Source organism: Mastigoproctus giganteus, chromosome 3, assembly GCF_048544385.1.
Source record: "Mastigoproctus giganteus isolate SK-2022 chromosome 3, ASM4854438v1, whole genome shotgun sequence".
Taxonomy (NCBI): domain Eukaryota; kingdom Metazoa; phylum Arthropoda; class Arachnida; order Uropygi; family Thelyphonidae; genus Mastigoproctus; species Mastigoproctus giganteus.
Window position 1 is genome coordinate 207,987,731 of NC_143577.1, and position 22,326 is coordinate 208,010,056.

Genomic DNA, 22,326 nt, shown 5'->3' on the forward strand with positions numbered 1-22,326 from the left:
TTGTTTAATGTTTGCTTTCAAATTGAAAAGCGTCTGTATGCCGCCACGGCAAACTATATATTTCAGGTAGAAAACACTGATTGAGATCTGCTGATCGGATTGGCCAGAACTGCTGAAAGTCTCTAGAAATGATGCGATTATTTTTGCATGTTGAACAGAGTAGCTCCTTCACTTGTCGACCGTGGGGCACCATCTTGCATGACCGGTCTCCACCTTCCTTGCAGAGCAGGAATAATGTGATCTCTTAGAAGAGCGCAGTACTGTGCACTGTGCCATCTTAAAAGAAAAATGGTCTGATTATAAACTCTGCTATGAATCCACACCATACTGTAATGTATGGATTTTGTAGTGGTCTTTCATACACAGCAGATGGACAAAAAGTTCCCCATATTCGGCAGTTTTGTGCATTTACAGCCGCATGAAGAGTGAAATGTGCCTCATCAGACCACAAGATCATTCGAGCCCATGTATCATCAAGTTCCATACGAGCCAGAAATCATAGAGCAAAGTCTATTCGTTGTTGCTGAGACTTTAGTTCTTGCACTATGTGAATCTTGTACAGGAACCAGCGTAAAATTATTTGAAGCACTCCCAGTCAGTAGTGACAGGTGTGTCTAGTCTCTTGACACACCTGTCACTACTGACTGGGAGTGTTTTGCATTCTGACACAGAGGCCATTGCAACCACCACCACTTCATCCACTACTTCCATTCTGATACATGGTAGTCCCCTGCCTGGAATTACATCTGACTCCCCGGTCAGTTGCTTCAAATTTCTTTATTAGTTTTCAAAGCCCCACTGACATCAAAGGTCCTTTACGCAAACCTTTAAGTTTCTGATACAAAGGGTACTAGGAAAGTTTTGCAATATGACGCAACAATGAATCACAGGAAGCTGCTTGTTGCTGCATGTTGAGGCATGTTCATACGTGCATAGTAGCCGCCGCGGCAAGTCGATGGGCTCAGTTATTCATTAGTAGTGAGAGTGTAAAGTGCTTGCGATGGCATCGTGGTCACGAAATGAGATAAGAACAGTTTTGCGGTATAATTTTGTACGTGGTTTAACCATAGACCAGTGCTTAGAAGAAATGGCTCTTGCACTAGATGATGATTGTCCACATCGTACAACGATATTCAGGTGGTATAGAGAATTCCAATGGGGAAATTTCACTCTGGAGGATTCTGAGAGGCCGGGAAGGCCACGAACGTCAGTTACGGAGGAAAACGTTACTGCTGTGAGGAAAATGCTTGACGAAAACAGTCAAGTGACCTACCAACAGATAGAGGATACTTCGGGCCTAAATGCACCAGCAATTCGTTCGATTCTGCAAGATCATTTGCACGTGAAGAAACTTTGTTCTCTCTGGGTGCCGCATCAACTGACTGAAGAGCAGATGACACGACGTGTGACTTGGTGCCGGGAGATGTTAAAAAAGTTTGATAAGGGACAATCTCGGTATGTGAACAACATCGTGACAGGTGACGAGACTTGGCTGTACTATTACGATCTGCCGACCAAGGCTCAAAACAAAGTTTGGGTCTTTGATGATGACGACACACCCGTAATTGTCAGAAAATCCCGATCTGTAAAGAAGAAAATGATAGCTGTATTTTTCAAATCGAGTGGAATTGTGGAACGTGTCGTTTTGGACACGCAGAAGACAGTCACAGCTAAGTGGTATACTGAACAATGCCTGCTTAAAGTCATTGGATCTATGAAGAACCTGCGGCCAAAGTCAAGAATGGACACCTGGTACCTCCATCACGAAAATGCTCCAGCTCACCACGCCAAAGCCTGCACCGAATATTTGACCACGACAGGACTGAAACTTCTAGAGCACCCTCCCTACAGTCCAGACCTTGCTCCCTGCGACTTTGCACTGTTCCCGCATGTGAAAATGAAGCTAAAAGGGAGGCGGTTTTCCAGTGATGAGGACCTTCTACGAGCTTGGGACAACGAGTGTGCTTTACTCCCTAGTGAAACTTGGCAGAACTGGTTTAAAGATTGGTTTCGGAGGATGGAGAGGTGTATTGAATGTAGAGGAAATTACTTTGAAAAAATGAAATAAACAAAGCTGTATTGCAAAACTTTCCTAGTACCCTTTGTATTCATGTAGTGCTGCATCAGCATTACTATTATTCTGGTAGAACGGTTTTGCTAAAAGGGCAAGCAAGTTCCTTTTTTGTAAGAGCCATAATAGTTATTGAAGGTGGCATTGGCCTTTCTGCTTTTATCTAACAGGATGTCGTTTGCATAAGCAGCATGTCTTGAAGTAAACGACAACTTTTACATATGTGCAGCGCTATTTTTCTCCTGGTGACAGAAATTAACTAATTTTTTTCCTTCTACAAATCACTTCCCCATACCCTAAATGACACTCACCGATTTTCACAGCACTAACTCTAACTGTTTTGACAATGGGGTTTCTTGAAGAGGGAAACTTATTTTATAACCATCCAGTATATATATATGGTTTTTAGAGTTACATTTCTGAACTGCAATGAGACTGACACTCATTGATAGCATATGTTAATGATTACATTACTGAATACTAGTCTTGATCTTGTGAGCCATATTGGAATTTATAAGAATATTTTAGAATCCCTATAAATCAAACAACTAGTTATACCACTGTGGTACTGCTGCTTTTTCTACATGTTACTGTTTAAAAAACATATTACTGATTTCACTGTTTGTACTGATTGTGTATTTCGTAACTGCTTAAAATCTATAACAGAAATACTACATATGTACTTATTTACTGATGCTTGTTACTGTTCATGTTAGATTATATTGTTCGTATAAGCTCCAATAGTTCTGCTAGGACTATCCAGAATATTTGCCCCTACAGGTAAATATCAAATAAAGTGATTTAAAAATCTATTAAAAATTAACTTACCATTTGGTCAGTAATTCTTTTCCCATAAATGAGATATTCGTGCCTAGTATCACCATCAGTTGGAATAGCTCTCTTGCGAACAGATACATTACTCAGACCACCACCACCAACAGGAACCCAGCCCCCTTTAGAATCATCTCTGGCCATGACCTGGGCTCGGACACGCACCAGGTAATTACCACTATGTCAGAAAATATAATAGCAAATGTAAAAACATGCATTTATATTACAATAAACTTAATTCAAATTATGAATGAACCAAAGAAATTGCATAATTGTAAACTAAACTAAATTATTATAAACTAGATTTTAAAATAAATCTAAACTAAAAAAAAAAAAAAAAAAAAGCAAGTTAAAAAAAAAACTGCATTTGTATGCAGAAAGAGTTGATGTCTTAGAATTTAGTCAATGATATTCAAAAAGAATAGGGAGGTACATAAAAGGAATGCCTAAAACTAATCAGCATAATCTATTTCTATCCCAAAAATAATAATACTTGGAAATGGCTTTTAGTTGGGGGGGGGGGGCATGTAGGCAGTAGTTTTTTGTCCAGAAAGATCCACCTTTACTGCACTTCCAGCATATTTTCAATGCAAATGGCTATCACATTCAGTAATTTTATCTACTATAATTACTTTTTTTGTTTTACTAGATTAAATAAATAAATAAAATTTAAAAAAATTCAAATTTAAGAAACATTCAAATGGACCAAATGAAAGAGGCCATGTTTTCATGGTTTCACATCTTTTGGCTCTAAAACGATTCCCATTAAGTACACTCATTTAGCTTAGAAAAAAAAAAATTATAATTAGTATTCTAATTTAACTTAGTGCAAACTGATACCACTCATTTTCAATTCTGCTGAAGTTGAATTTTTGAGATCTAACTTGAGGGGAAAAAAAAGGTAAATATTAAAAAACAGATACATTACCATTTTGGCACTGTTACTTTTTCTACACATGTTTCTGTTTAAAAACATATATAGAAAAATAAATTTTAACAGTATCTCTTATAAATAAAATATGCTTTCAAAACAAACTCTGAACATATATTTTTGCTTTTTTAGTATATATTTTATCATTTTATTTATTGTTTGTGATAAAGTAAATAAGGTGAAAAAATTACTAGTTTTATATATTAAAAAAACTTAGTGCACACAGTACGTTAACACTTCAAGTGCATTAGCAAATAGTAATAATTCATGATTTATAACAAAATAAGTCATGCTGACTTATTTTATCATGAAGGAAAATGAGGGCTCTGAAATTGTAACAGGAACTGATATTTTCCAAGGACTAACAGAACATACGATGTAAACTATCTTGATCTGACCTTTTATTCTAGAGTAATTAAGTAAAATATATTTTCATTTACATGAATAGATTCCTGTGTTTGGGAGATGGTGTTGCTTGGGTTTTATTGGCGCATTAGCGACTAAGGCTATAATGCGCCAAAACCTGGTCATAAAAAGTAAAATTTTCAGTGGCCTAATGATTTAGGTCACTAAGTCAAGGTATGAAACAAGTATAAACTAAAAGATAAATATCAGTAAACAAGTAACTATAATAATAAGATTTTTTAAATGTGATTAAAAAGGTTTACTAAAGTCAAAAAGCTAAAAACAGCAGACACATTGTCATTGTCAGATAAAATCTGACTGAGTGTATAAGGCTCAGTCAGATGATTAAAAGCAGTAAAACGGATATTGCTAAAATCTGGTCAACTAAAATGTGCCTAATTGATAAAATTGTGCCACAGGACTCGCACATAGGAGGGTCATCAGCCCTCAGCAAAAACGAATGTGTCAAATGACTATGTCCTATGCGGGTCCGGGCAAGAACAACTTCCTCCTTACGATTCCTGCGCAGACTAGACTGCCACGGTTCAATTACAGGCTTTATACGATATAATTTATTCGTAGTCTGTCTATTCCATGAATCTTGCCATTGGGAGTGTATCTTCTCGTGTATTATTTGCCTGTAGTCTGTATAGGGGACTGACAGGCAGTGTTTGGGAGAGAGTCTATGATTGATTTTAAAAGCTTTCCAGGAACCAACAAACCACAGTGATAATGCGATATTCATTGAACTTTTTCTTTATTAAGGTCTAAACATCCAATAACATACTTCCATTACAAAATAAATAATGGAAGTAGGTGAATGCAACCAAGATGTACGCAGTATGTTACATTTCAGCCGCATTCTATAAGCTTAGCCACTGAGTTTAATTATGACTGCATAATATTTCTCCTCCCCCTCCCCCATACACTTTTTTGAGTCTTATCTTTACATACTGTATATGTATCCTTCACAAGTGACACCAGGTTCACAAGTTCTGCATACACAAGAACTGTGCATGGACTATTTAAACCTAACAATGCTGCAATAAAAACGACATTTAATCTACAATTTTTTTTTATACAATTTGTATGGAAAAAAGAAATAATTGCCAGATTTCTATTTGTCTGATTTTTAATAATGTTTTGGATGGCAAATATTTCTATATATATACAATTTCTTGAAAATCTGTTCACCTGGAAATGACAATAGGCACTTATACATATATGCTAATGTGCTTATTTCAGAATTAATTTATTCTTTCAAAATAATTGTTATATTTTCCATTCGAATGAAATTTCAGTATAACAAAATGATTTTACCATATTTCCAACTACAGTACTTATTTTTTTCAACACGTTGTTCAAAATGCAAGAAATATGTTGTTGATATCCTATAGAGCAATGAGTTCCACCACCAAGAATATAATTTTCCAAAAAATTATTAGCAAAGACACATGATGCAAGAAAGCAAGCTTATATAGCATCAGTCAAAAAAGAAAAAAAAAAAAAATTTCACCCATCCACTCACTCCAAATGTTTGTCTAATTATATATTAACACATCACTATGTTCGGGAGGTAACTAGAGGAAGTAATACTCTTGATCTGATTATCAGTAGTGATGCTTCATGCATTAAGAATCTGCAGATAAAGGAACCACTAGGTAGCAGTGATCACAGTGTGCTGAAGTGGTATTTACTCAAAGAGGTAACTACCATCAGGGGTAAAGGGAAGGGATTTTGCTTTTGTAAAGGCGACTATGGTGGTCTGAGACAGTATTTAAATTCTATACTGTGGGACCAACTGATGATGTTACCAACAGCAAATTCAAAATGGGAAGCATTCAAAGAACTTATCTTGGAAGCTACTAGGCTTTACATACCAACTAAGAAATATTGTTCAGGATTTAGGCCTAAATGGATGTCAGATGAACTAATGAGAAAAGAAAAATGCATGGGATACATATAAATTAATTGGTGACATGGAAGCCTATGATAGATATAAGCTTTTTTTTTTTTTTTTTTTGTTAGTTGTTGGTGCATCAGCTTCTGTGGCCATATTGCACCTCACAAGGTTTTTGCATTTTCTACTCTAATCCAAGCCTGAGGTGGGATTTGAACCTGCAACCTTTGGGTTGCCAGGCAGGCACTTTACACACCCAGCTAGGTAAGATACAAGCTGGTCTGTAACCAAGTCACAATGGAGATTAGGCAGGCAAAGGTAGATTATAAGAAATCTTTGGCAAAGGATGCAAAGAAAAATAACAAAGAGTTCTTTACCTATGTAAACTCTAGAAGGAAAGGGATGAATCAGATTGGTTCACTGGATATTAATGGTTCAACTGTTAATGATCCTGCTCAGGTGGTTAACAAACTAAATGAGTATTTTTCATCTTCATTCACACATGAGGAGTTATTCAGAGAGGAGAATGCCAGAGGTGAATTAAACTGTCAGTGAGCTAGATGATTTTGTAATAACCGAGAGGGAAGTGGAGGAGAAATTGTTGAAGATAAACATAAAAAAAAGGCACCCAAGGTGGATGGGATCTATCCAGTTATATTAAAGGAGGCAGCAAAGGAAGTAAACAAACCCTTACCCATAATTTTGAGAGCTTCTTTGGACTCAGGGGAGGTACCCATGGGCTGGAGATGTGCAAATGTGACCCCAATTCACAAAGGAGGATCAAAGGCTGACACAAATAATTATAGACCTGTGAGATTAACTTCTGTTCCAGAAAAATTAATGGAAGCACTGGTTAAAGAAGCACTGCAGGATCATCTAGACAAGACTTCAGTTATAGCTCGGACACAGCATGGTTTTGTTAAGGGAAAGTCTTGCCTGACCAATTTGAGTCGATACAACGATGTGGTCACAAAGAAACTGGATGCTGGGAATAACTTTGACATCATATATTTGGATCTTAGAAAGGCTTTTGATACTGTTGCACATGGAAGACTGCTGAACAAATTGGAGCAGTGTGGCATTGGAGGCAAATTGCTGCTATGGATAAAGGGATGGTTGAGTGGGAGAAGACAGAGTGGTAATCAATGGACACTGATCATTGTGTACTAATGTTATTAGTGGAGCCCCTCGAGGTTTAGTGTTGGGTCCATTGTTGTTTTCTGTATTTATAAATGATATTGATGATGGTATATCAAGCTTAATGTTCAAGTTTGCAGATGATACGAAGGTTGGCAGGGTCGTTAAGAACACTAATGACAGTACGCTGCTGCAACAGGATCTAAAAAAGCTGAGCAGATGGGCTGAGAGGTGGCAAATGAAGTTTAACATTGACAAATATAAAGTACTACATATGGGAAGCAGTAACCTCAGAGTAACATATCAATTCTGTGGTACTACACTTCAGTGGTAGAGAACGAAAAGGACCTGGGGGTAATTGTGCAGGCAGATATGAAGTTTTCTGAGCAGTGCAGATGGGCTGCAAGAGTAGCTCATGGTGTCTTGTCAATGATATACATGTATTTTTATAGCAGAGATAAGGTGATTAATCCCCTTTTATAAGGCAATATAGTCAGGCCACACCTTGAGTACTGTATACGGGTCTGGAGGCCTCATTTTAAGAAGGATGTAGAGCTGTTGGAACGAGTACAGAGAAGGGCAACAAGATTAGTGAATGGAACAAAGGGTTGCTCTTATGAAGAAAGGCTTAAGTTTTGCAAATTACAGTGTCTGGAGATTAGGCACCTGTGAGGTGATCTGATCTGATTGAGGTGTATAAAGTCTTGAATTGGTTGAGCATGCTCAATGCTGATGGGATTCTTCCTCTTGCTCAGAATAATCACCTGAGAGGGCATAAATTCAAATTGAGGAAAGACAGCTGTATTATAGATGCATGGAAGTTTGCCTTTAGCCAGCAGGTAGTTGGTTGGTGGAACAGACTTCCATCCTTTGTTGTGGAAGTTGATAGCCTAAATAAATTTAAGGCTAAGCTGGACAGGTATTTGGAACACATGGAGAGGTGAAATGGGTGCTTTTTTTTTTTTTTTTGGCTGATGCTGCATAAGCTTGCTTTCTTGCATGCCTCTACTAATGCTAAATGCCTTATGGGAAAGAAATCAGGTATTCTTTATGAATACCTTGTTTCTTTCACATGAACATATATTGTGCTTTAGAGAAATAAGCAGAAATTATCTGCAATAATTACAGGGAGAGACCGCAGCTTACTGCTGCTAATTATAATGAAAGAAAACTAGCACTTCCAAGAAATTAATCAGCTTTTCAAATAACTAATGACTGTTAAACAATTAAAACACTATAAAAATTGAAAATATGTAAAAAGGAAAGAGATACAACATGGAACTTGAAAAGAACCTTCAAGGTTCTTTGCAATTTGCACTGATTTGTTAAAAAGTATAAGGCCAGCAGAACAAAGTTAAACTCTACATTTGTACACTAAACTCTACAGGTACACTAAAAGGTGAGCTTGTTTCATGAAGGAAAGGAGGGAAGGGACACTCCTCATCTCAGTCAACTAAGCATCACATGAAGTCTTAGAAATTTCTTAAAAGGCAGTACGCACGCACACAATCTTAGTTACGGCGACACAACAGTACACAAAAATTTTCCAGAATCTGCACTAACTATGCAGATAAAATTGGGAAATTGTGATTTTCCCCGTATACTGTACAATACTGCAAATTGAGAATGTATCAGAATGGCTAAATTATGCAAAGACACTATACTCTTGCTGAAGTAAAAAAAAAAACCCTTTCTTATCATTCTCTCCCCAATCGTCTAGCTTAAAATCTCTCTACCTCATTCTGTCAAATTCATCTGTTACCTCTAACGTTCTCCCAACTCCATTAATCACTTGGCACACTTTTGACTCCTTTCTTTGAAACTCAACTTTCTACAGTCCAACTTCCTAACAATGAGAATTTTCCTTGACAATTTTGATATTAACAACTCAAAGTGGCTTGGTTTCTAGTCACGTAAACCCAATTGGTAAAAATGCAGACTTTATCAATTACTAATAACCTTGCACAGATTGTTCATGTACCTATCAGAATACTAGACAATAATAAACAAATACCCAATACTCTTGATTCCTCATGAATAAACCCTTCTAAGTACATGGTCAAGGTGAGTGGTCCTCTAGGCACCTCAGATCAAAATTTGGTGATGGTATATTCTCTGATAGCTTCTTTCTCTTGTGGCCATTCTCAGCCTCATGTTTGGCATTACAAGAACACAAAGTGGGATGATCTGAGAGATTTATATTCTTTTCCTTGGCTGGATAACTATTTTAAATTTTCAATGTCTGCTCTGATTGTGTCAGCAGAATTATTCTTGTAGGTATGAAATCCGTTATTCCACCTTAAAATCCAATCCTCTATCTAAACTTTAGTTTTCCAATAAGCATGCTAAGGCTGTTCAAGATAAGAATGTGGCATGTCACTATTGTCCATGTCATCCAAATCTCCACATTCATTTTCTGCCTACACTAAAGCTTACAACAACTGTAAAGTAGTTATTAATCAGTCCAAACTAGATTTTGAACGGGCTAAGGGTTAAAAACTTGTTTCTTGTCCAAATGGCAGTTGGGCATTCTGGTCTCTTGCCAAAGCTACTGGTAGCTGCTTTTGCCCATCTCTATTCCCACCTCTGTCAAATCCAGATGGTTCTATTGCCTCTTCACTAAAAATAAAGCTGACTTACTAGCATCCTACTAGTGCTTGTATTGACAATCTTAGTAAACTAGGTCCTACCATTCCCAGTACATTTCACCAATGTACTCCACCGTGAAAAGATGTCGGAAGAAATCGGAACCTTCCAGGTCCTGACAGTATTTCTCCACTTATTCTCAAAACCTGTGCTCTTGAGCTTATTCCTGCCCTGTGTTGCCTTTTACACTTTCTTATTCCACTAGCATTTGCAGATGACAGCAGACCCGACAGATTACTCTGACCTTCAGTCATCAGTGAAAACAGGCAAGAAGTCAGAATATTTGGGTTGGTGGGCACCATAGACTTGTTAATAGTTGCACGATGGTGTTCGAGCATGCCAGGGTGGAAGTAGTTGCCTTGGTGATAGGGAAACATTGTCTACTGTGATGTTAAGCTCTTTGAGCAGCTCTTCCACACAAACACCAAAGGAATGATTAGCAGTCAGGTGAATGTTATAAACATTTTCCCATCATGGCTTAAAAACGGGTGTCTATGTGGGATGGTCTGGCAGGGATTTTAGTTTGAATGCATAGTGCAGAGACAACTGTTTCCTATGAAGTGATAATGATGGCTCACGTGCTTCGACATAGAAATTTTGGACTGGAGGAGTTCAAAATGCTCCAGTGGCAACAAATTGCCTTATGCTGGATGGAGTCCAGCCATCAGAGTACACTGAGTATAGCAGATGCGTATACCTGGGGCTTGTAATCTTAGTTCGCAAGGGGTGCAGACTGATGCTCTTTAATGCGCCTATATTGTGCACAATAGACACACAATTGGTCAACACCCCAAGAGTTAGATGAGATTGCACATAAATATAATAATATTCAAGCATCTCGTGCACTTCACAGTAGTTGATGGTCGTGTTGTAGAAGGTCAACTTTCTATCAAATATGAGCCCCAAAAATCTAGTCTCAGGTACTACTGGAATAGCATTTTGCCTTAGCCTCACTTCAAGTACAAGGTGAAGATTGCACTTGGGGAAAAAATGGTTCAGGTTCTTCCCGCAAATGGGTTTTTGTGGGAAGAACCTGAAGCTCTTATTCACTGCCTGTGAGCTCAAGTGGTCAAAGGCATGTTGTAGTTGTCTCTCGATTACCCTCATGTTGCAGGATTGAAAGAATATGATAAAATCATCAACACAGGGAGCACAGTTTACAGTTGGAAGTTATTCCATGATGGAATTCACTCCGATGGCAAAAAGTTTAACACTAAAAACTGATCCTTGAGGTATTCCCTCCTTTGGCTAAAAGGCCAAGAGGAGGTAGATCCTACATGAACTTGGAAGGAACGATAGGATAAAAATATTTGATAAAAGCTGAAAGATATCTTCTAAGACAGATGCTATAAAGGTCTTTTAAAATTCAAATCATGTCATATGCTTTTTCCATATCAAAAAACATGGACATGAGGCATTCTCATTTTAAAAAGACATTATGAATGGATGTCTCAAGTTAATTAAATGGTCTGAAGTGGACCTATTCTTTTGGAAGCCACACTGAACACTCCTGCAGAGGAGCCCACTTGCCTCCAAATACCATATAAGGTGATTGTTGACCCTTCTCTCCAGGATTTTGCAGAGACAGCTAGTCAGAGCGATATGACAATAGTTTGTTAGGATTTTGGGATCATTTCCTGGCTCAGGAAAGAAAAGCACAACTGCCTTATGCCAGGAACCTGGAAACTGTTCTTCTAGAAAGATCTTATTGTACAGAAAGAGCAATTGGTCCATGATTTAGCAGACAGATGTTTGATCATTTCATAATGGATGAGATCTGGTCCAATTTGCCTTGGTAAGAGTTAGAGCTGTTTTTAACTCTTCTATGGTGAAGAGTTCATTAAAGGATGAGTACCCTTAGATTTGAAATTAATTTGGCTGCTTTTCATGTTTGTCTTTCAGGACCAGGAGCAAGATCTTGGGAGTAAGAGGATGTTGAAAAGATGGTAACAAAAGTTCAATAGCCAAGTTCATTAGCTATTGCAGTTAAGTCTGCAATAATGCATCCATTATATTCCAGGACCAATGAAGAGTGAGATGTATATTTCTCCTTCAATTTCCAGATTTTGCCTCAAACAACTTTAGTGCTGGTCGATAATAGTGAATGTAAATTGGATCTGATGACAAATATAGCATGCACATTTGGAGGTTAAGAAATTGGCCATGGTAGGATATAGTCAGAAAACCCCTGAGCTTTGTTTTGTCTTTTTTGCTGCTGTGAATTCAGTATTCCACAAAGGTTTTGGCAATGGTGGAAACCAGGTAGATGTTTTTGGAATTGTAATTGCAGCCCCACAAACAATATTTTCTATGACATATGCCACTGCATCATTGATAGGCTTCTGGCTGACTGTACTGAGATTGAGCTCTGTCAGAAGTTGAAAGGTATTCCAGTCAGCCTGATCAATCTTCCACTGTGGTAACCTAAAAAGTAGACATGGCCTCCCGTTAAGTAGGCCGATAATCACAGGGAAGTAATCACTTCTGTAGAGGTTCTCCTCTACCACCCACGTAAGTGAAGGAAGGAGAGAGAGGGAGCATACAGAAAGATCAATAGCAGAGAACATACAGGTAGGCATATGAAAAACAGTGTTAGTTCCCACATTTAGAAGGGAAAGGTCATTGTCAGTGAGCAGATGCACATCCTCTTCCATTAATGTCAACACTACTCCCACAGTGTGTTATGCCCCTTAAAATCACCAGGAGTAAGACAGGGATCGGCAGCTGCACAATGAGATCATCAAGGTCGTCCTGGAAGATGTCAGCCCCAAGTGGCAAATAAACTGAACAGACTGTCGGTAAAAACCTTACCATAAGGTGAATTGCTGCTGCTTCTATGTTGGTGAAGAGCAGAACAGACTGAAATGGGGTGTGATTGCCCAGGCATAACAATTCCCCAGTGAGCAGGTCCATCCCCAGTTCTATCCTTAAGTACAATAATAGTATTATGGAAGGAAGGGTTTTCATCTGCATTCAAATATGCCTCCTGTAAGCAAAAGCAAATTGGCTCATGCTTTTGCAGAAGGGCTTGATGTCATCATTGTTTTGCCGGAATCCACGACAATTCCACTGTAGGAATTTTGCCATTATTTTGGCTTGGTGGGTCCATCAGGTGGCTTCTATAGTGCCGAGGCTTACTTTTCTCAGTCTTGCATTCATCTCTTTTGGGGAAATATGGATGCTGTCTTGTGTCCATTTCCTCCTCCACAAAGAGTTCCAAGACTGAATCATCTGGTACTTCCTTCTCCTTGACATCCATATTTTCTTGGTAGGTAGGGGTACTTCAGGCTTCTTAATCCTTATCCTCAGCAATTCAATTGCTTTTGTTACTGGGGGAGAATTAAGATAAATCAGCTGCCACTCCCATACCAATATGGGAGTGGCAGCTGATTTATCTTTCTGTGTAGGTTTTTATGAACTTTAGAGGTAATGTGCAATGGGGGTGAATGACTTTTGGAGGATGGTCATTTCCATCTGAGTTCTAATGGAACATCTCCCTGCTACCTTCTAGGCATAAGTAGGTTTATTTATATTTATAGGTTTCACCGCTTTTCTTCTGATATGATATATTCTGCTCTGCCTTAAATCACTGAATTTCCTTTTCTTCTTTCCACTTCTGGCATTCTTGTAAGTGTTCTCCTTGGCAGTTAATGCAGGTGGATTTTGTAGCTGATCATGTTTCTTGGTCCTTTGCAGCATCTCAAGTGCATTAAGGATGCCACAGCAGACCACTTGCAAGTGCCCACATTCCTGGCACCTAAAACATCATAAAGGATTTGGGACATATGAATACACCGGACAATTAATGTAGCAAACTTTGATCTCATTAGGAGGTGTCAGTGAATTGAATGTCATGCAGAAATTTTTTTTAACAGTGATCACTCCCTGTAGTTTTAGTACAGAGCAGATTTCCACCTCAGTAATAACCTCAAGAAGGTCCCACTCTGAAATGATACCTCTCAATGAATTTAGTGCTCATGTGGTTTTATGGTAATTGGTATTCCTCTGATTGATGTTGCTCAGAGTACCTGCTATTTTTGGTTTCAATTAAGATGTCTCCAGAAGAAAGTCTCTTAACTGATTTAGGGGAACCTGCTAACCCCTTCTATATAATAAATGGTGAATTTTCCCAATATGTTTTTTGCTATTAAGATGAATGATTTTAAATCTTGGGATAGGCCCTGGTGGTCTTTCAGCTTGGGGTTTCTTTGCTGCCTCATCATTATCTGTTTCTCCATTTGTATTTGCAGATAGGGAATGTGTTGGGGGCCCCCCAAAGGAACAAGTTTATCACAATCCACGATTTTTTTTTTTATTTAGGTTGTGCCCAGGCTCCCCACCCACGATGGAACCCAAATGGGATGACTACTATCCAGCAAGCAATAAATGCACTCAAGAGTGAGATGCCAGGGCTACCCAGACACCATATTGGCATTGCCAGCAGCCTGAACCATGTCACTCGGAACATGAGGGTAGGGGCATGGCATTGACATGATTGACCCTTTCAGGTGAACCCACTAGCAGATTGATCCTGAACAGGCTTTCCAGGACCAACTGTCTTGTCGAAGCAGGGGCCAAAGTGGTGTGGTAAAGCTAGCTTTCCCCCTCAACAACCAGGACCCACTTTCCAAATTTCCACAGAGCACAGCAAACACATTGGATTCCTATGATGTTAGTCTGGAACCTAGGCTGTAGGCAATGGATCCCAGTGATGCTAATCTGGAAGCCCAGCAGCTCCACTGAGGGGCCCTCTCCCTGTACAAATGCCCACATTGAGGAGTGAGAAGCCTTGCCCTGCACAAACATCTTCAACTTCTGAAATATCCACCAAAAAATCCTTTAATGCTGATTTTCAGGTAATTCTCCAATGGGTGAACATAATTTCAATCCTTTGAAAACAGTCTTGTCTTATATTTTGCAAAAAGGATTCTTCTGCTGCTATGCTTACTTTCATTTCACTTGGATTTCAAGCCAAGATCACTTATCTCTATTAGGGATTACCCTGACTTCTAAACTATTGGTTTAAGCACATCACAAATACTGCTGGATCTAAAAAACCATCCTTTCTCTTTAGCTCTCAGCATTACTTTTAAACAGCCCTAAATCCATCCTACCACGGTATATTGGTCCAACATCTGGGGTGGTATCCCCATAACCTCTCTGAGGGTTCTGGCCTCCATTCAAAAGAGGGTAATTGGGTTAATAAATGACCCCATCTTTTACAAAGTCTCTCCACTATGCCCAAAACATTGTTTTTGCTGCATGTTTTTCTATAGATACTTCCATAGGAACTGTTCTTTTGAACTGTCTTCTATAATTCCCTCCCTCTTCCAAGCCAGTCTGAATACATTCCACAACCAGTCAACACCCTTTTACTGTCAATCTTCAAACTCACAGAACTAACTTTTCTTCCTCATTTATTCCTTCGACTTCCAATTTCTGGAAAATATCCCTTTACACATGTTTCTTAAAAATTACAATCTACCAAAATTCAAGTCTAATAGTCTAATGTCAACAAGTACCTTCTTTCCTCTTCTCAACCTTCTACCCACACACCGTACTATAGGTTCTAATACCTTTCGTGTTTGGGGTTTTCATTAAAAAAAAAAAAAAAAAAAAAAAAAATAGCATCCTTCCAATTCCTACCTAAACCTTCAAAATTCCAACAGAATTACAGTCGCTTTTTCTTACATGCCCTGTAATTAACTGATAAACAATACTTGAGCTTTCCTGAAATGTCTACCCATATTCAATCCCTGCAGCTTGTCAGGGACCTTTTCCAGAAATACTGTTCTTGCCATTATTACAGATTTTAGTAATTAATGGGCTGCTACCTGGAGATATAAAACACTAATGGAAATGATATTCAGCACAAACTGCGAGTCAAGTGAACTAAATTTAAATGAGGTTTGGTCATTCTGCAAAAACGAATTATATCCCATGTGTAAGGTGAGGAAAACTGTACCTAACAAAATTGCAGATGATCCACCCAGGTGCAAACCAAAACAACCAAAGGTTTAAGGTGTGGCATCCATATTGCACAGAAGAACAGCTAACCAGCTGTGTCATCTTGCAAACCCAGGTGACAGTAACCCTCATCATCCAGTTCAATACTACAGTTTTGTTTTTGAGGGCATGAAGTGGCAACACCCACGTTGTCTCTACATCAAAGCTCCTGCAATCCCCATCTCTTCTATCATGCAATATGAGTAATGACATTAGAGGAGATAATAGCCATCATGGCAAGATAAAATATTCCTTAAATTATGGGTAACTTTAAAACAGTTTTTCCAGGAGAGCTACTAGATAATTCACCAGACCAGGCCAAACTTACTGCGCTCTCGCTCTCTCGGCAGAATAGAGGCACTAGCTTATCATCCTGCCTCTACTCTAGCAATGGAGGGATCCCAAAAAGTGTGCATGCAAGAGGAATTGTCAAGGCCACGTCACACACACACACAGCAATCAGTGCTGTGTACACGTGTGTGTAATACCAGAAACTTCATTAATATATTTTCCCCTCTACTTACTTTTCTACTCAATCAACCTTAACTACTCAATGCACCACACAGTCAAACTAATAGAACACACTTAACTCCAAAAAAGGAATAAACTTCTCATTCATTTTATAAATATCTGGTCTCAGTCCCAATCTCAATGATGTCCATTTCTGCCTATAACCTGCCAAGCCACACTTATTACCTTTGAGAATCTTAATTATTGTTTGCTTCAATCACAGCTCATCTAAGTTTCCCTAATTATTTGCTCAATGATTTCCTTTGCTTCAGGCATAATACTTGAGCATGTAACTGCTTTAATATTCATTGTCAGAGACTAATTTGGAATCTACTCTTTGTGATCTCCTCTGTGTACCTTAAAATCTTTATCCGATTCTAAAAAATTCATCCATTGCCTCTATCATTCTCTCAACTCTAAATTATTCAGAACATTGACTTAATTTCTTTGAAATTTTACTTTCTCCAAGCTAACTGTCCTAATAGTGAGTTAATTTTCTTGGTGATATTATGTTCACAACTCCAGCTGGATTCAATTTTCTTGTTACACAGGCCTAGTTGGTCAAGTTGCTGAGGCAGTTGCAGTAGCTACACAACTTATAGAATACCATGCAATTCCCCCCCCCCCACACACACTCTCTTCGATCTTTTCCTCACCAACAACCCTTCAAAGTACATGGTAACTCAGATCACAACTTGGTATAGTCTTCTCAATGGAGCCTCTTCCCCCTCCCTTCTCTGACATGCTCAGCATTTTAACATTTGGCATCACAAGAATGTAACTGAATGAACTGCAGGATTTCTATTCCTCTCTTTTATCAGCTGGATTATTGTTTTAAAGCTTCTGATCCTAACATCTGCTCAGATCATGTTAGTGAAATTATTCTTGTAGGGATGAAATCTTTTATTCAGCGTTCCATCCCAAAATCTCAATCCGTTAATCTTTAGTTTCTCAATAAATGTGCTAAGTCTGTTCATGATAATAATGTACACATCACAACTGAATTGTCCAAATCTCAGTTTCAATTTTCTACCTACACTAAAGACATGTCTTGTATGCAGTTCACAATTGTAAAACAGTTATTAACTGATCAAAACTCGATTCTGAACAGGCTTAAAGCAGAAAACTTGCTTCTTTCCCAAATGGTTGTTGTGTATTCTGATCTCTTGCCAAAGCTACTGACTGTAACCTGTCAATCTATAATCCCACCTCTGTTACAACCTGATAGTTCTATTGCATCCTCAGCTAAAAATAAAGCTGACTTACTAGCATCTTACTTTTTTATTGGTGATCTTGGTAAATCACCTCCTACCATATCCAATATACCCACTCCACTTAATACCAATGTGGTCTTCCAAAAGAAGATATTAAAGAATATTGAGCAATCCTGCCTGATACAAAGAAAACTTCAGATCCTGTTGGCATTTCTTCGCATTCTCAAAACCTGGGCTCCTATTCTATGTTGCCTTTTCACAATTTCTTATCCCATTGGTGTTTTTTCCCATGGAAATTTTCTTATATGCCAACTCCTAAAAAAAAAAAAAAAAAGTGAGAAAAACCCCTTCCTTCCAATTATTGCTAATGCATTTACCTCTACCATTTTTAGAATAATGGAGAAATACAATATAGATTCAGTCAGCTTCAATCCATATATTGGTTTATGTTACTCATCTTAGAGAAACTTCTTGAATATCCCTCACCAATTTGTTAAATACTGATCTCCAGGTAATTCTACAACAAAAAAAGAAACTTGTTAACTTCTAAAACTCAGTCCTGTCCTATTTGTACAAATAAGTCTACCACCCCCCACATCTTTAACTACTCAGATTCTAGACAAGATCATACCTCTTTTGGAACCACCATGACTTCTAATATCTCTCTCTCTCAGTATAATCAAACAAAATATTTAAAAAGATCATTATTGCATAGGAAACAAAAATTGTTCCTATGCAACAAAAAACTGAATTTCCTTTTTCACTTTTGGCAGTACTTCTAAACAGCAACTGGCCCTATCTTAGAATACTGTTCCCACATCTGGGGCCGGTGTTCTCAAGTCTCTCTGACTGCATGCCTTCTCTGTCTCATGCAATGTTAGTTTCTGCAGCATTCCTTTTCTATAGATTTCATGGGCACTATTCTTCATAGCTGGTATCTATAATTCCATCATTCTCTTCCAAACCAGCCTGAACACATTCTTCAACCAGTCAACATCCATTAACAGAACTAACTTTTCCTTTTCTACATTTACTCATTCTTCTTCTATTCTCTGGAACAAGATTCCTTCATATATATTTCCTGAAACTTACAACCTACAGAAATGCAAGTCAATGCAACAAGTGTCTTCTCAACTTTGTAAGGCACAAAACACTATAGGTTCTAACACCCTTTGTGTTTTTCATTTTTATATAAAAATGAGAGAGGAAAATTGAACCCCCCCCCCCCGCATTATTACTAAAATCTTTAAATCCTCTTCCTCTAGTATGAATGCTCCTGTGTTATATTATTACACAAGTGAAGATATGCTCTAATGCATATTATACCAATTCAATATGTTGATAAAATATCAAAATATTTTAAATCCAGACTGGCTGATGTTATACAATATATTAAATCCCAGCTGATTTTATTCTATGAAGCAATTTTGGCATGATAAAACTTTTTCTTGTCTAAGTTGACAATAACATTTGTCAACTTAGTTCTTGGATTATTATATATTTTTACCTCCCCTTTCTTTTTCTCCTTTAAAGGCTTGCAACTGTATGTGTATACAGATTCATACCTTGTGTATTTATACAAACATTACATGACTTATGCCAATATCCAGACATAAAGCTTTACAATTAAGATAAGCAAGACAAAATATAGGCAAAAAACAGATGCAACATAGCATCCAAAAATTTTAGAAAAATACACAACAAATTTATAGAAAGGTGCAGGAAATAATCTAAACAGGCCAGATGAACAAAAAAAATTGTGGTCAGTCAACTGCTAATGTAAATAAATATACTGCACATATCAGGATCACATTTTGAAAATTAAAGGAATACAGGGCATGTTTCTAATACACAAAAAAAAAAAATTTAATAATAGGACAGTATGAGAGAGCCAAAAAACCAAGCATTCATCTCAGCTCCAAGATATACCACTGTATATCAATTACTATAAGCAGTTACAATGAAGGTAAACTCCTCTAGAGAAAGATAACTTTATCAGAATATAAAAAAAGAAAGTTATCCAGGTTCACAGGAACAGTAAGATGGATATTAATGACTACCTTTGTCATTGTATGAGGCTGGAATTTATTATTTATTTAATCAATTAATAATCATCTCACCCATGGATGGAAAGTTGCTAGTAGCATTTATATCACTTTTTGGGTCAATTTATAAGTTACAATAACAAGGGTTATAACTCAAAAGATAATCAGTCATTGCAAATCAGTAATAAAATGAGATTTGATGTGAATTTACAACACTTTCAAAAGTATATAAAATAAAAATAAATAAATATAAAATAAAAAGTAAATTAAGCTAACTAATATACAAAAAAAATAATAATAAGTAAACAGCAAGGAGGCTGTGCTTTAGCAAGAAAAAGTCTGTCATCTTGGCCACACTAAAACCCACAGGAAGTGACCACATCACATTCCAGGAAGAAAAGGCTTTATCCAGGGTCATGCAAAGGTACTTGGGGGGGATGTAAAAGGGGTTAAGGGGGCTCATTTATGTTGAGACTTTCATGGCTCCCTCGAATGGGGGCCTCCTAGATCAGGAGTGCAGCACATCCAATGCACTCCTCATTTGCACAGCCCTGGCTTTATCAGCTGAGGGCATGGGGGGTGCTCTAGAGGTAAAAAAATTTAATTTCTGATGCTGTTTCTATGTTAAAATTGAAAAATGAAGAAAGTAATCGTCCAAGATTTTGTGTTTTGTAGTTTTTTTTTTCATATATATATATTCTACTTAGGTCAATTTAGCTTTGCTCGTCTGCATCTAGGCTGTTCCCTGCATCTGAGTACAAGCGTTAGAGAAACTAAGTATCACCATATTTACAGAAAAGGAATCTTTATTCAAACTTCACTGGGGGGGGGGGGGGGAAATTGGCTCATAAGCCTAGGAGATGCACAATTTCATGAGATGGATTTATCAATTCATAATAATGGATTCACAAATGAATAAACCCCAGGGGCTCACATCTGGTGAGTATGGGCTTGGCACACCCAGGGTCCTGAGCTGGATATCATCATTCTTCTCTTCTTGGCTCCCTTCTACTTTTGACTCTCTCTCTCTCTCTCTCTCTCTCTCTCTCTCAGGGTAACTGGGAATTTATTTTTTTTTGGCTGGTGCAGCATAAGCCTCAGGCTTCCTTGCACCATATAGCTAATAATAATGAATTAATATCATTAAAACTTCATTATCCAGAATGAAGCCTTTGTTTTGTTTTTTGACATCAGCTGAAAACGTCTTAGTTCTATTGCTTTCTCTTAACACTATATGCGTCATATGGCTAATAATAATATCAACTCAAGAAAACTGAAAATAAAAAAACTTTTTAGGTTAAGAAAAATGCACGACTTATCTGCATACCTGTTTGTATATTGGCTTATTAGTATACATGGATAACAGAATTTTATATATATTTTTTTTACCTAACGACATCCTTTTAATAACCGATTACAGAGTAAACGGAAGCACTCGCCTCCGATGCAAAATTTGTTTCCCCATTCCTAACTAGATATCTCCAGCGTGGGCATCATTCCCCTGACCCCCGGGAAACGGGTTACTGTTACGCCCCTTTTATATGCCACCTACTTTCGGCCCACTATCCCAGACGGGAATTTACCAATGACCACCACAGTCGCATAAACAGCCCACGTCGATGCCAAGAAACCATTCTAAATAAAGAAAATGATGTGCCTACATTGTAATTTAGGTATTAGGTAAGTACTTTTCAAACAGGTCAAACTTATACGAAATTACACACACAAAAAAAAATATATATATAATTTAAAAAATTGCCCGCGCATGCCATTACTGGAATTCGAGTGAAGATACCGCAGCGAATCCCACTTAACGCAAACCAACGTAAATGTGCACGTCGGGGCAAACTAGCACTGCCCACTGGCTTCGTTCGGCGAAGAATCCGTGCTTAAGCCTATCGCTACTCTGATCGTAAATTGCAGAAACTTTAAAATTAATACGACATCCCTCATTTTACCATGTACTTACTCGTCGTGGCTACGTTCGGTCATTTTCAAGAAGAAAAACATCCATTTTTATCTTTCTAGTTTACAACAGCGCACGAATGCACTACCCTTTTGAACACACGGCAAATAAAATCCACCGCGTTTCGTCGAAATCGCCTCGCCGTCCGTACGTCGCTGTCAGACAACACAGGAAATGAGCTGCCTACTCACAACCATTGCACAGTTTATCACTCCACTAAAAAAAAACAATTCTCCAAATCTTCTCATATTTTAATGATTTTATCTAAAATCTAATATAATAAACAATCGGTTATTACTGTATCGTTAATAAATAATATAAAACTATAAATAAAGACCATTTTTGTTCATTTAGTTGTATTTATTGCGGATAGATACAAATAAGGTAATGGCGACAGCTCATATTATGTTAATTTCGCATATTAAATTCCCAAAACGAGTGTTTTTAAGTACAGTACATATACTTAAGGTGTAACTGGGGTACTGCTTTTTTTTTTTTATATACAGTGTTTAATAAATAATAAAAACATAAAAGTAAACGTCATTATATTATTTCCTTCAGAGAAATAAGACACGGAGAATAAGTTGCACGATTAGAAGATCGTCTTTGATTTGAACACATTTATACGGACAGTAGGGTATACACGTACTTTTTGAGTACTGGC

General features: G+C 37.7%; 1 protein-coding gene across 3 annotated transcripts in view; it reads right to left on the minus strand.

The window, feature by feature from the left end:
- The window catches only part of LOC150088637 (sprouty-related, EVH1 domain-containing protein 2-like), a 408,094-nt gene that overhangs the window by 126,511 nt on the left and 259,257 nt on the right, over positions 1–22,326 (minus strand). For 2 of the 3 annotated variants that reach the window (XM_090370833.1, XM_090370831.1), the window contains exons 1-2: positions 21,666–21,794; positions 2,900–3,080 (exon numbers count right to left, since the gene is read on the minus strand). In XM_090370833.1, coding sequence (XP_090226959.1) covers positions 2,900–3,080; positions 21,666–21,706 — 222 coding nt within the window. In that variant the 5' untranslated portion in view covers positions 21,707–21,794. Of the gene's footprint in view, positions 1–2,899; positions 3,081–21,665; positions 21,795–22,326 lie in introns of those variants that run through there. The other variant, XM_090370832.1, reaches the window with a different exon arrangement.